Genomic DNA, 14206 nt, shown 5'->3' with positions numbered 1-14206 from the left:
AAGATAACTGGTTTACTAAAACAAACTGAAAAGAAGAACACATTTCTGTCCTGTTTGTTAGATCCCAGCCATGTAGTGAAACATTTCAGTATCAGTTTTTGCTCTAGAGGTCTTTGTGTTTACTCTGTTTTCCTGTGAAGGGGATGGTAGGGTCAAAATCTCTCTGGAAATGGTTGAATGGTGTTTCTGATATCTTCTTCTGTTCTTTGGGGTCAGTTTGCATGCACTTCTTTCTTATTCTCCTATGTTATAATGCCTAGGTGATATTCCATAGTGATTCCCACTATCATGTGTTCAGAAAACCCCAGCTTTAGGTATTATTCCTCTAAAACAATTCTAGGTTACTTGTAACAAAAAGTACTTTTAATCCTTCCTGTAAGTAGATAAAAAGAAATAACACTTACAAATTCCAAAATGACAAAAATGAGCAGGGAGAGATTTCTGTTGACTCCTACATCTCTCCTTTTGTTTTAGCCCCATTTTTTTTCTTGAATTGTGTATTGATTCTTAACATCTGGAATTGATAATGTACTGACTAAATTTTTTTGGTGTCATTTATGTCTGTGTGTGTTTGTGGTGGGGGTTTTTGTTTGGTTTCTTTTTTTTTTTTTTTTTTCCTCTTTTTTTATTTTTTTTTTTGTCCCCCAGAGGTGATAATTTCTGCTTTTGCTATAGAAACCAGAAGAGTTTCTTTTTGGGTGTTTAATAGTCTGGTAGTTGAAAAGCAAATAGTACCCATGGGATGATCTGTGTTTGTAAGCAGGTCATTTATGACTCTCAGTTACTAAAACTTTTATTTCAGTATGTATTTCAGGATGCTAACAATATTTGGACTATTCATTCTCAGATAGAATATACTACCCTCTCTCTATCATGAGTAGCTACGGCTGTATTTTACTCATTGCCTGTGGCTTCTGAGAGATTTAACTGTTCTGTGACAATTCTGAGAAATTAATTTGCACTACTGCATAGTGATGTAACTCCCATACTGGAAACTCCATAAGCCATCGACTTAATGGCCAACCCAAATGCAGTGGAGTACATTAAGGTTTATGTTTACAAACATATTGATACTTGAAAGTAGAGAAAACAGTTTATTTAACCTTACAATAAATTTTAATTATAATAGAATAGCTTAGATGATCTTGTCTTAACCTGAAGGGTTTTTTTTTTTTCAATATATAAAAGACTGAAACATAGTTGACAACAATATGGACACAAAAATACTATTTGCTATGTTTTATTTTCTACAATCTGGTTAAAAGTAGCATGCAAGTAATTGAATAAAAATACTTGTATATATGACTTATTTTGAAAGAACAATTATACCAGCAATGGATAAAAATCTTACCATTAAAGTTTAAAAGAAAGTATGACAAAAAGAAGAGTAAAAAATTTTTTAACCTGAAAAATGCTATTTCCCTGTTGTCCTTCACATATTCCTTTAATTTAATAACGTAACAGGCTCTGAAAACATATTTTCTTACATTTTAATTTGTTCTTAGATTGTTAAATCATTTTCTACTTCATAATTGATAACAATATGAAAAAGGCATGAATAATGAGGAGAGTTGGATTCCTTGGAGAGAAATCTTGTATTTATACAGACTAACCCATACTGCTCAGCACTCTGATGTAACCCGTCTGACTTCCATGGAAGTCTGGTACCAGCTGGCCTGTGTTGCATGCATGGACATGGATTTATATGAAGTTGAATGTTTTTCATAAACTTACCTAGCTAGATGAAGGTGTATTTTGCATGACATTTGATCATTCTTGTGCTTTCTAAATACAACCATTTGTAAAAATATGCACGCATTTCCTTAAGGTTGCCAAGTGCATGCTAAATATTAACAAACAGAATGGATAATATGCAGATTGACACTTTTTAAAAGGCACATCCTAATTTTAAAGAGCTATCATGATGTAATTCTTGTAGTTACTGCCCCTAGAAGGGAACTGGATGCTCTCAGGTATCTCACTCCAGTGAAATCTCAGCAGCCACCCGAAGGCAGTTGTACATCTCCTGTGGCAGGTCAGCCCGAGTGAGATTGTTTCCATCCAGGCGCAAATGTGTGATCTTGGAATAGGTCGTTGGCCCAACAACCTTACAGAAGCTGCTCAAGGGGAACTCTGGAACAAAGTGAACATGAATGAAAGAGTGAATAGGTGAAACTAATACGACAAAACAATTACTTTTATTTTCTTTTTTTTCCCCCTATTTATTTTATTTGGAAATCATAACCTTAAATTTATTATACTATTTTCAATAATTTGCATATCCACTGATACAATTCCCCATGAGTTTCCTGAAACTTCAGGGGCTTGTGTTAGGTGAGGTTCCTTCCATTATGTGTGAGATGTTGAGAATTTCAAGACTGAGTTTTTCCAGGGCTATATGCTCCCAGTATTCATTTGATTTTTAAAATGTTGGGTTTTATATAGGGGCCTAATCTGGCATTTAGAAAAAAAGGAAAAAAATGAATCTTCGCTAAAACTGGAGATGCAGAATGAGGACACAGTCATGCTAAGTACATCATGATGGAATGGAAAAACAGTGCTACGTAAGATAGTGAAGGAAGGAAGAAGTTTCCAGAGAAACTGAATCCATGATATGACCTTACCCTTAAGAACAGGCAGTCCAAATGAGTGTCTGTGCCAAATATTATTTTGGATGTATCATTTTAATTTACTATTTTCAAAATGAGTTTTGGGGCTGGAGTTGGGAAGGAGTTTTGCATTTGAGTTGTATAGTTGAATCTTTCAAAGGCAGCAGGATTAGGTGGCGAAACTAAATATTTATAAAATATTTATATTTATTTTAATGTATATATCATGATATATACAGCCTCTATTCAGCTGAAATATTATTTGGTTCACATAACATCAGATCAGTCTTGAGTGGAAAATTATGTGTTCTTTCTTATGAGCAATATTAACTGCAAGATATAAATTACAGGAAGCAGATAAAATCTGTGCCCAGTATACATAAGCACACTCACATATGTATTATACACCTCTATCATGAAGAAAATATCTATTCTCAAGAATGCATGTGAATAAACCCGATGTCACCTGCATACCACATTGTGTAATTCTGCAAAGATGGTCCTTCATTCTCACCTGTGTTTCCTTTGAGTCAGACAGAGGATTAGTCTAATGAAAAGCTCCATTGAAACTACAGAAGCAGTCTGAGAGTCTTGTTTTTCTTCAGACCATCATCACCAATTGAATTCTCATAGAAAATATTTTAAAAGGACTCCTTCAAAGAAATCATTCACCAGCACGCAGAAAAAAATTCATGTCTTCTGTTGTTTTTATGTCGCAAAGGACTAGCTCTTACAACTTCTGAGAAACCGAAGTAGTGTTCTCCATATTGGATGTCATTTTAACTACCAATCAGGTAATTAATGGACTTCTGAAACCACCTTATATTTCTTTTCTGCATGACTATTTGACAGTTCTAAGAAAATGTGATGACCTACATCATGATGTAGTGCTAAAGAAAGTGGAGGAAGTATGTTCCGTATTTCCACTTTAACTTCAGTTGGATTCTTTCAGATCAGCATTACAATAATTTGATATCATTGATGAAACACAGCTTGTGTAAAGTAAGTATAAATGTGCACCCATCTGTAGAGGCAGCTCTTTAAAACATCAGTGCTTAGGTAATTTTTTGGACAAAGAGATATGGTGTTGAATAGGTTAAGATTTGTGTATCTTGCACAAAATAGTTTGTTTAGAGTAGGGATTAAGGAAATGTATTTCAAATGTTAAATTTTGGTCACCAATTTGATTAAAGTAAATCAAACCAATTTCCTAGATTTTTCTATATTGTACAGCCTTCTTTTGGAAGGGTGAGAGATAAAATGCAACATTAATGACACATTTCTTGGGCAGTCAATATTGCAATATAGTATAATTTTAAGACTGCAGAACAATTCTGATACTCTTTCAATTCAGAATATACCAGCTGAAGTGAACTCATGATTGTGAGTTATGATCATATAACCTGAGAGACGTTTATGGGACTAGATCTGTGTGGAATTTTGCTGAATGAAAACATAATTTCCTGAGACTTTGAATTCATTTGCTTGGCCTGCAGGCTTTACCATTAACTATATAGGTCCAGTTTTCTGAAGGAAGTTTGAGTTTAATTTGTAAAAATTAAACATGAATTCTAATATAGATTTTTTTTTCCATTTTCTTGTTATTCATGAACAGCATGGTAAGTATATTTTTGTTGAAGGCAGAGATTTTAAAACTTTCTAAATGTAGGGGTTTTTTATTTCCTTATTGTTACTTTTGAACATAAATGCTATCATTTGGTTGCAAAAAAATATTTGTTTATACAAATCAAGTAGATGTTTAACTACTCAAAGGACATAAACTTCATGCTTCTAAAACACAAAATTTGTCTGTGTTAACATAATATTAATCTGTGCTGACTACTTATGAGACGTAAACCACTTTGGAAGCTGACGCAGATCTTGTCCTCACAGGAGGACAAAGAGTTCTGTAATGGAATTCAGTGGGATTTGGGTCCAGTATTTGAGGCACACTGTTTAGATTTGCGTATTATTATTTTTTTTTTATACAGTTCATCTAATTATCAGTTGTTAGAAGCACGTTAAAAATGTTTTCTAATTTCACTCTCCACTAGCAGAAAATAAGATAAGTGGGTCTTGTGAATGCACTTGTTGTGCTGTTACTTATATGATCTGTATGGGAGCTACAGTGAGACTAGACTGCTGTTGCATAAAATGTCAGTAGCTTACTTCTTTATTAATGTTGCAGGTGTTATAACGTCCTCCTGAATTTATAATACTTAGGTTCAGAGGCAGAGTACCTGGATTTTTGCCACTGGTCTGGCATTCATATATTCCCAACACAGAATGCCTGCATGAGCCAGACGCTAGGAGAGTAAGGATTGGCTGAAAATTAGATTTTCATCTCAATGCTTATTTTCTCACTAAAAGTGTCTGTCACCATAAGAAATTCTGAAACTCTCACATACTATCCAAAAATTTGAAACACCTGGGAGTTAAAAAATAAAAATCAGGACCAGGCATGTCTGCTCCTCCTCTTCTCCTATACATATAGAGTAAAATTGGAGCATAGAAACACCTATTTTTTAGATAGAATTATCTTTTACTATATTCTAGATGAGAGTATATCCCCTGTACATCAGGGGCGTAAGCATCCTGTAGAAGAGACAAAGATTAACTATGCACAAAGCTTTCTTGTTCAAGAAGGCAGTGGAGTGGGAAATCCTAATGGGATCTGAAATCCTGTAATCGTCCACGCTGGTCTGTGGTCCCACAGTAACCATATGTGAGTCATTTCTTCACAGGCAACTGCAAAAAATCCTTAAACTCTGTTTAGAATAAATACAATTATGGTACAGGTACAGGTGCAGCTGATGGACTTGAAGAGAATATGTGGCCCCTTAACTGTTCTCTGAAACATTTTCAGATTCCTCCTTGTTATACTCTTCTCACATGGTATCTTCTTGCTGGGGTTTCATGTAGAAGCAACAACTGTCTCCTTAATCCTTTACAAGTACAAATGAATTACGGAGAAGTCCAGCCTTGGACCCTCTTCTTATATCACTGAACCTCTTTGATTCCTGCACTTTTTTCATTCTGCAGAGTTTCTTTTTGCCTTAAGTAGTCTGTAAAACAAGTGTTTGTGTATATATGAACACCTAATGGTACCTTAAACCATGGTAGCAAACAACTGCTGTTATTAAACAGAAAATTCCACCCTGAAATTAATAGCAATGACAAATACTTTACAAAGAAGCTTCAGCTTAGAAGTTACAGTTTACATTTGAGGTATGGAGAAAGCAAAGGCTTTTATAAGCTTTCCATGATCCTATGTGAGCTTGGAGATCTAACCAGCATCAAGTACAGCAGATGGAATATACGTTCAATATAGTGGATGTTCTTCAATTTATGAGTTAGAGATCAGGGCAGTTACTCTGAATTTGTCTTCATTCCAGTTTCCTATCCACTTTACCCACTGTTTTTCACATCATAGATGAAGAGAGAACATATCGAAATGAAGCCAATTCTGTTACAATTTATGTGTCTATTCATCAACTCCTGATCAAAAACTCAAAATCACTCAAATGGTGGTATTTCTCAAACAGCTTTTTTTTTTTTTTTTTTTTTTTTAAATGTATGGCAATGCATAATGACTGTAGCAAGCCCAGGATGGAACTCATGGAAAATAATTTAGAGAAATATTTCACAGAATCACAGAATCACAAAATGTCAGGGATTGGAAGTGACCTCAAAAAATCATCTAGTCCACTCCCCCTGCCAGAGCAGGAACACCTAGATGAGGTTACACAGGAATGTGTCCAGGCGGGTTTTGAATGTCTCTAGAGTAGGAGACTCCATGACCTCCCTGGGCAGCCTGTTCCAGTGCTCTGTCACCCTCACTGAGAAGAACTTTCTTCTAAAATTCAAGTGGAACCTCTTGTGTTCCAGTTTGAACCCATTACCTCTTGTCCTACCATTGGTTGTCTCCGAGAAGAGCCTGGCTCCATCCTTGTGACACTCACCCTTTCCTTTCTTTCTAGTAATATCAAAAGGGTTGGAACTATATTATTCTTTCTTAGACAAATATGAATTGATTGTTCAGCCTGGAGAAGAGAAGGCTCTAGGGAGACCTTATTGTGGCCTTTCAGTACTTAAAAGGGGCCTAGAAGAAAGGTAGGGCCAGACTTTTTAGTAGAGCCTGTTGTGATAGGACAAGGGGTAATGATTTTAAACTAAAGGAGGGGAGATTCAGGCTAGACACGAGAAGGAAATTTTTTACAGTGAGAGTGGTGAAACACTGGAACAAATTGCCCAGGGAGGTGGTAGATGCCTCATCCCTGGAGATATTGAAGGCCATATTGCACAGCGCGCTTAGCAACCTGATCTAGTCAAAGATGTCCCTGCTTGTTTCAGGGGGGGTGGACTACATGACCTCTGAAGGTCTCTTCCAACACAAGCCATTATTTGATTCTATGAAAACAGAGTTCTCATGCATCAGTCCATTTGGTAGCCATGACAGTGCATCAGTAGCCAATGCACATCCACTCCTCACACCAATGCCCTCTGCTGCTGACCAGTACTATGGAAATAAAGCTTTCATTGCAAAATCAAATTGTTGTCACAGTCCTTGACTCAGAAGTCTGGGAAAATGTGAATGGAAAGCAAATTCAGTACCTGAGCATCTTGCGGAAGGCTCAGAACAACCACTCTAAGCACTGAAAATTGCCTCATATATCCCACGAGAAATTAATCATCATCTTTGTTAGCTCTTTTAGGAGAGAGAGAGTATGTGATAAAGTTCTAAAGGTCACTGTATCTGGTGCCTCAGGTGGGAAGCATTAAGTCCTTGTTTTCCCTCATCAAGACAAGGAACTAAGATATAACAGGAAAAAAAAAAATCATAACATTGAGGAAAACATAAAGCATAGTAAATACAAAACATTTCAAAAGGTCTTGCCCTCTGTCTGGTGAGATCTTCGCTAAAATATTTGCCTTGAAAAGCTACATCTGTATGGAGTTACCCTTGTATGGAATAACTAACGTTGATATCCTAAACCCCTGATGGATACAAGCAGGCAAACAGAAGAGAGGATTTTATGGTTTACTTTATGCTAGCTAGCAATATTATATAAGTTGTCCTGTAGAAACACTGTTATGTTTGACAGATCTGCCTCTCCATCAGGGACCACCACTGCCAGAGGTGCAGCTGGAGAGCTTCTGACATGATGGTGAGGCCTCTCCAGGTCTCCAACACCTCCTTCCCACCCCAGGATTAGGATAGTCTTGTAAAAGCCCTGTCTCAGGAGAAACCTCCGTGATCTCATGCAAGGTATGACATTTATCAACTTCAGAAGGAAGATTTTTTCAAATCATGATTGAATGGAGACAAGCTTGCCACTTGATCATACCATGTGGGAAGTATGAATGAAAAGAAAAAATGACCAGGGCAACTCTTTGGATTTCAAGATGGGTTTGAAGAGATACTGCATGAGAAAAGAGAGGAAAGAGGAAAAAGCAGCTACTTTGTCATATCTTTTTCAGTGTGTCTCACTACCAGCCTGCCGAAAGGTTACACAAACCATAGTCAGATCCTCACCTGATATCTGTCTCTTTTTGCTGACTTAAGAATTCTGAACATCTTCCACACTGATCAAACTTTTGCCACTGTTTTTCCCTCGGTTGTACAGAACAACTCAATTGGCTTCTATGGAGTTACTCCAGTTTACATGAGATGAGAAGTTAAGCAAGAATACCCACATTATTATGGGAACAGAAATTAATCTCTTAAAACTTAATTTGAGTAGCATCAGATATCTGTCTTTTAACATTAATGTGGGCAACAGTCAGATAAATGTCAGTGTGCTAAAAGTCCAAACAATACTATTTCTTCAGACTGATTGATCTACCTTTTCAGATGTTTGCATTGACCATCAGTGTCTAGACTGTGGTAAATGTTAATAGAAATACACCAATGTAACTCACTGTTAATTTTGTTGACTTGGAGGTAGAAGTTTTCGAGGTTCTCACTGACGATTGGAATGCTCTTCAGCTGATTGAAGGAGAGATCCAACTCAACCAGTGATGTGATATTGAAGGCATTGCCTGGTATTCCAGAATCTGTTAATTTATTGTGGGATAAACGTAAATATTGCAGGGCTTTAAAACCTTGGAAGTACTCATCAGGAACATTGGAGATCTGGTTATTATCAAAATACAGCATGAGTAAGGAGTGAGGCAGTCCTGTTGGTAGCTTTGTGAGTCGATTGAAGCTTAAGTCAAGATACAGAAGTGAATTCAGACCTTTAAAAGCCCCAGAAATAGAATCTGCTTTCAACTGGTTGTTCTGGAGGTGAATGACAGTCAGATTCACAAGGCCCTCAAGTGCACCAGGATTGACTTTTGTGATCTTGTTGTGACTTAATTGCAGGTCATCCAGAGTTTTGGGGAGTGGTCCAACAGCTTCAGTCAAATTGTTGTAGTTAATGTGAAGTTTCTTCAGATTCTTTAGTTTAGAGAAGACTCTTCCCTTAATTTTTGAATTTTCCAAATGATTGTGATCTAGGATCAGCCACTGTAGGTCTGTTACATTATCAAATGTATTCTCTTCAATACCCTCAATCATATTGTTTCGAAGATAAAGGTATTTTATTCCACTCGGTACAATTGGAATGGTTTTCAGTTTTAGATTGTCACAATACATGGCAGTAGGGTAGCTTAGTGGACAATTACATTCTGGGGCACAGACTGCTGAGGATGGCCCAAAAGGATCATAACCGTAATCATCTTCAGGACCATAGTAATATTGGCAAAAAATGCCACTAATCAATAACAGAAAGACAGGTAGGGAGTTTAAAGCCATCTTTACAATACGTCTCGTCCCTGTAAGGTAAAAGGGAATAAAAAGTTATAACTTTGACTTTTTTCTCTCCTTCAGCAAGATGTGAAATTTTACCACATAAATTTTATAATTAAAAACATTAATTATATATGCTACATTAATCATATTTTCTTAATTAATCTAAAAAAAATATTAGTTTTTTAGCATTGCATTGTTGTTGCTATAAATGTAAAGTCCCTGTCTTGCTATAATCTGCCTTTGTGATGCAAAATTGCAGGCCATTCTGCTGTTGTAAATAAAACTTTCTTTACATCTTCCTGCATTCATTCATTAAGTCACAAGAAGGATAATAAAGTCCAAATTTTTTAAACTTGGCACAGTGGAGTTTTCAGTTTTGCTGAAGGCCATGTTCAGAGGCATTTCAGCAATTTAAATTATATCAAGCATTCCTAATGTAATTAATTCCCTCATATAAAAATAACGTGGCAAATTGACTGAAGTTTGAAAGACCCAGGGAAGTTACAAACTGAGGATAATGTGTATAGTGTGTTGTTAAGATGTCTGTAACTTGAAATATCTTCTTTTCATGGATTATATCCAGTAAAGTATGGTCCACTAAGTTTCATATTCACCTGAAAAACAAACTAATAGAAATACATAGCAGAGTCTCCTGGTCATATCAAACAAGCAGCACTGCATCTATGTGCATGAGTATACTCTATCTAATATGGGTCTACAGTGGATCTGAAATGACTGAATTTCAGATAGTGCAAATGTTCTTGCAAATGCTATGTATAACAATAAATGTGTTGATTACATTATATGACCATTCTAAATCAACAGAACAATAAAGCACTGGCTTCACATAGTTGGTCTTCCAGTCCACATGTAGCAACAGGACATTTAGTGTCCTTGGGGATGTTTTGCTGTGATCCAATATGAGTGGTCTCACCTCTACTTTGTAAGGGCATACCTTTCTTGTCAGCTACTCCACAAGATGCTAATCTGTAAAGATAAGTACTTTGCTATTATTTCTTACTATCTAGGTAGACAATGTGTTGGAAAAGTGGGTCTAGCATCACTGAAGTCAGTGAGCTTTGATTTTCACCAGCAAAAAGCAAGGCTAGGCATACTCAGCTACTTTCAGACAGTGAGATGATTAAGAAAATCCTTAGAAAGTTCTTGTTCTCAAGTAATCTGAGAAAGTATGTGAAGCCTGTAAACACACCACCAGACATTGATCTGAGATCTGGGCAATCTTCCAGTCGAGTAAGTTAGTCTTGCTTTTGGCTTTGTTTAGTGTTACACAGAGTACTTAGTGTTAAAATGCAGGGCCATAGCTAGAAAGTCGTACCTAATTATAAATTCCCTTGATTTTATTGACTTGATAAAAGATACATCACATTCTTGTCATGTAATAATCTCAACTAATGTACCTCTAGGCAGGTCCTATTGATCTCATGCAATGCAGCACAAAGAATTTTCTGAAAATGTTTTCATGTTATCCCCAGTCAATCACCTGTAAAGTCCCCCTTCTAGATATTAAGCTGCTGTCCCCTGAAAAAGGAAGAGGATTGTATATCCTTTCCATGGTGTTGGTCCCATCACATTTACCTAACTACAAACTAAAGAATAAAGTAATCATTGAAATATGAGTTATTGGTGTAATTTCCTTTGTCCTTCATTACTGCATGAGAACATGAAAACTCAACCTACAGTCCCCTGCTGGTATAAATAAGTACAGCTCCTCTGAAAGCAGACAGTACAGTGACACAATTCAGCTCAAAATCTGGTCCTATTAAAGTACAAGACATTAAGGATGGGAGACTAACTGCTTCTGTATTCAAAGTATAAGACAGTGTAATGAACTTCTTGGACAACACTATTTGGCCTTACAGTGACATTTTTATACATATGCATAATTTTATAGTTTAACTGATAAAGTAGGATAAACATCCTATTTTAAATTCAAATTTTACTATTCTTCTTGTTTCAAATTATGCTTGTAATGCTGAATTTTATTATTAATATCATAGGCTGAGAGATCTTTTAAATAATATAAAATGTTTAACTGCTTTGCAAAACCCTGGAAGTAATTTAAAAAGTTAGGTAGCAAGTGATTTGAATTATTTTATTAACAACATTTTAAAATGTAGGTGACAGTTCTGTAGTACAGAGGCATGTGTGGATGTGTGTGACAGAAAATAGTACAGTAAAATACACATGTAATGCAGCTAACTTGTTTTAATTATGGATTTCTCATTCATGTATCTAAATGTTTCTCTGTCAGAAGTGTAAAAGGTAAATACATCATGTACACGTGCTTATTTGTTACACTGAACTGTATGAATCCAAAAGATAAAATCAGAATACATTCTTAGAAATTTATAACATAAGCATGCTTGAACAAATTGCCTGGTTTTGTTCTAACTAGTTATGGTGTAAAATACCTGTGAAAATATTTATGAAGTTGTTCAGGCATCTTGCCAAAACATACTAAATAGCAAATCCACAATTTTGGAATAATGCTTACTACAGTACAGTAGACAAAGTATCCAAACTATTGTCGAGCTAGTCTGTACTGCCTTAATTCTAAAGTCCTTGTGAAATAAAATAAATAGAATTTTATCAGTCAATCAGTCTTAAACAAAATATACCTTAATTCTGCCACATAACATCTTACAGAGTTTTCAAAAGATTTAATTTTGAGATTCAATAGTATCTTTAAAGTGTGCTTTAAAATTAACTAAAATTTTCAAAATACCTATAATTTTCCTCTAATTGTTTACTTAATTATTTAAATAGCAGAATACCTTGTCTTATTTGTAAAATGAAGGAAAATGATTTAACAAATGGAGTTTGTGGAGTTCTTACTAACAGATATGAATGAATAAGTAAGCAGTGAGTAGTCTTACAAATTTCTTTGTACTGTATATCAACTCTTCTTTTGAAGTAGAAGAAAACAGACTGTAAATAAGTGCAACACTGATGCACAAAATATGTGAGGTTGTTTTAAGGAAACTGAGAAAGCGAGTCCACTAAGCAACTGTTGATTTGTGTTCAATTTACAAATTGGCAAACTTATTCTGACATGTTTTCACATTCCCATTACAGCTACATTTAAATAGCTGAACATTTTGGTTAAAACATGCAGCAACACTTACCTTACTGCCTTGAAGTTGCTTTCCTTAATTCCCAGAGCAGATGCAATAAGGGACTGTATCAACCAATATATGCTGTAAACAGTGTCAGGAGGTAAAAGTCTGCCAGATCTTCTGTGTTACAAGGGAAAAAAAAAAAAAAAAAGCCCTAGTCACGCTGTTCTCTGAAGCTGCTATGTCATCATGGTGATCTTGTGGTGTGGCATGTACAAAAATGCAGCTCTCTAATGAAGTGCAGGTGGATACCATATTATGTACAAGGACAACCCATCTGTTACTCCTGTGGGATGAGAGAACGATCAGTGTTTCACAAATCTGAGAAAGTTTAGACCACTAGCCATAGCCTTATACAAGGAATTTTTGTGTTTTAGAGGGAAAACTTTTTAGATTATAAAATAAATTGCAAACAGACTTTTGTTTTCCAACTTATTTTATACTGCTAGACATGAGCTAACAAATAGTGCTCAGACCTCAATGCTGCTCTGCTTCTTTAGCCAACTGACTCATTCATTTTTCTGCCGTTTTAACTATCTTATGTCCACAGTAAAAGAAAGTTTTAGCTTGAGGATCAGAACTAAAGGTGCAGGACTGTCTTTGAATTATAACCTTTTCTGCAACATTAAATACTGAGTTTGAAATTTCTCCTGCAAAACATTGGAATTTACTTGGTCTGTAGATTTACTTTGGTGATGGAATGCATGTTTGTTTAATAAAAACACATACCAGGAACAATTTTTTTAGCAGTTACTGTAAACTCACTTTATATATTTGTTCATTTTTGCACTTACAGCTTTCTCCTGCTTTTCAGAATCTGGAACTACTCAGCTTTACATTGTCTGTTTCTTATTCCATGGATGTAGTTCAAGAATGCATCTTAAGGCTTGGATCAGATATTATTTTCACCAGGCAATGCCAAAAAATAATACACTAAGACAGTAACTGTTTAAAGTGGGTCTTAATGTTTCCATAAAAACCTTCCTTTATCCCTAAATGGTGGATGTCTTGCCTTTTTATGGGGCACAAGCTCTTTCTTGTTAAGTTAGGTGGGCACAAACGTGATATGTGCATATAGAGAGCATGCGCAAACAATTTTAAAGTGTCTTGTGTGTTTTAACTGTAACTGTGGGTACAGATCAAGTTTCTCAGCTATTATCGACTGGCTGTCTTTATGAAAAATCATGGTACAGGATGCAGCTGGGCTGGCAAACCCTCACAACTTCCTGAAGACGAGGAGTCTGGATGGGGGCTTCCCCTAAAACCTGCTGCTGATGCATCGGGGCCTCCCTGCCAGTGCAGGTTAACAGGAGCAAGGAGAGGTCTGGTGTAATTCAATGCCCTTCACTGAGAACAGGAAACAAACAAAATTATTACAGACCTCTGTGCTTCTGCAATAACACAATTAGCAAACAAATTTGCTCAAGACAAGAGTGCCAAGTGCCAGTTCAGCCCATGGGGAATGACTGTTACTCTTTTGATGTTCTGACATCGCTCCTGTTCTCCTGGTGTGGGAGAACCATTTACACGTTAGGAAAGAGATGCTGATGACAGACCATAACTACATTATTATCTGAATTATGCAAATAAGTGACTGTGAAGCAGTGGGATTACAGTAGTGAATTAAGCTAAGTAGGTGAAGAAGTGTGCATGGTACCAAAACT

At 36.0% G+C, this 14206-nt stretch overlaps 1 protein-coding gene across 1 annotated transcript; it reads right to left on the bottom strand.

The window, feature by feature from the left end:
- Nucleotides 1–1224: 1224 nt before the first annotated feature.
- LUM (lumican) lies at nt 1225–12765 on the bottom strand. The gene is made up of 3 exons (XM_082057900.1): nt 12552–12765; nt 8532–9428; nt 1225–2133 (listed from the first exon to the last, which is right to left on the bottom strand). Exons 2-3 carry the CDS (start codon nt 9406–9408, stop codon nt 1979–1981), a joined length of 1032 nt encoding a protein of 343 aa, XP_081914026.1. The 5' UTR covers nt 9409–9428; nt 12552–12765; the 3' UTR covers nt 1225–1978.
- Between the last annotated feature and the right edge of the window lie 1441 nt (nt 12766–14206).

The sequence above is a fragment of the Streptopelia decaocto genome, assembly GCF_964273445.1.
Source record: "Streptopelia decaocto genome assembly, chromosome: 1".
Classification (NCBI taxonomy): domain Eukaryota; kingdom Metazoa; phylum Chordata; class Aves; order Columbiformes; family Columbidae; genus Streptopelia; species Streptopelia decaocto.
The sequence above is the reverse complement of the archived record's forward strand: the minus strand, read 5'-3'. Positions and strand labels throughout refer to the sequence as shown.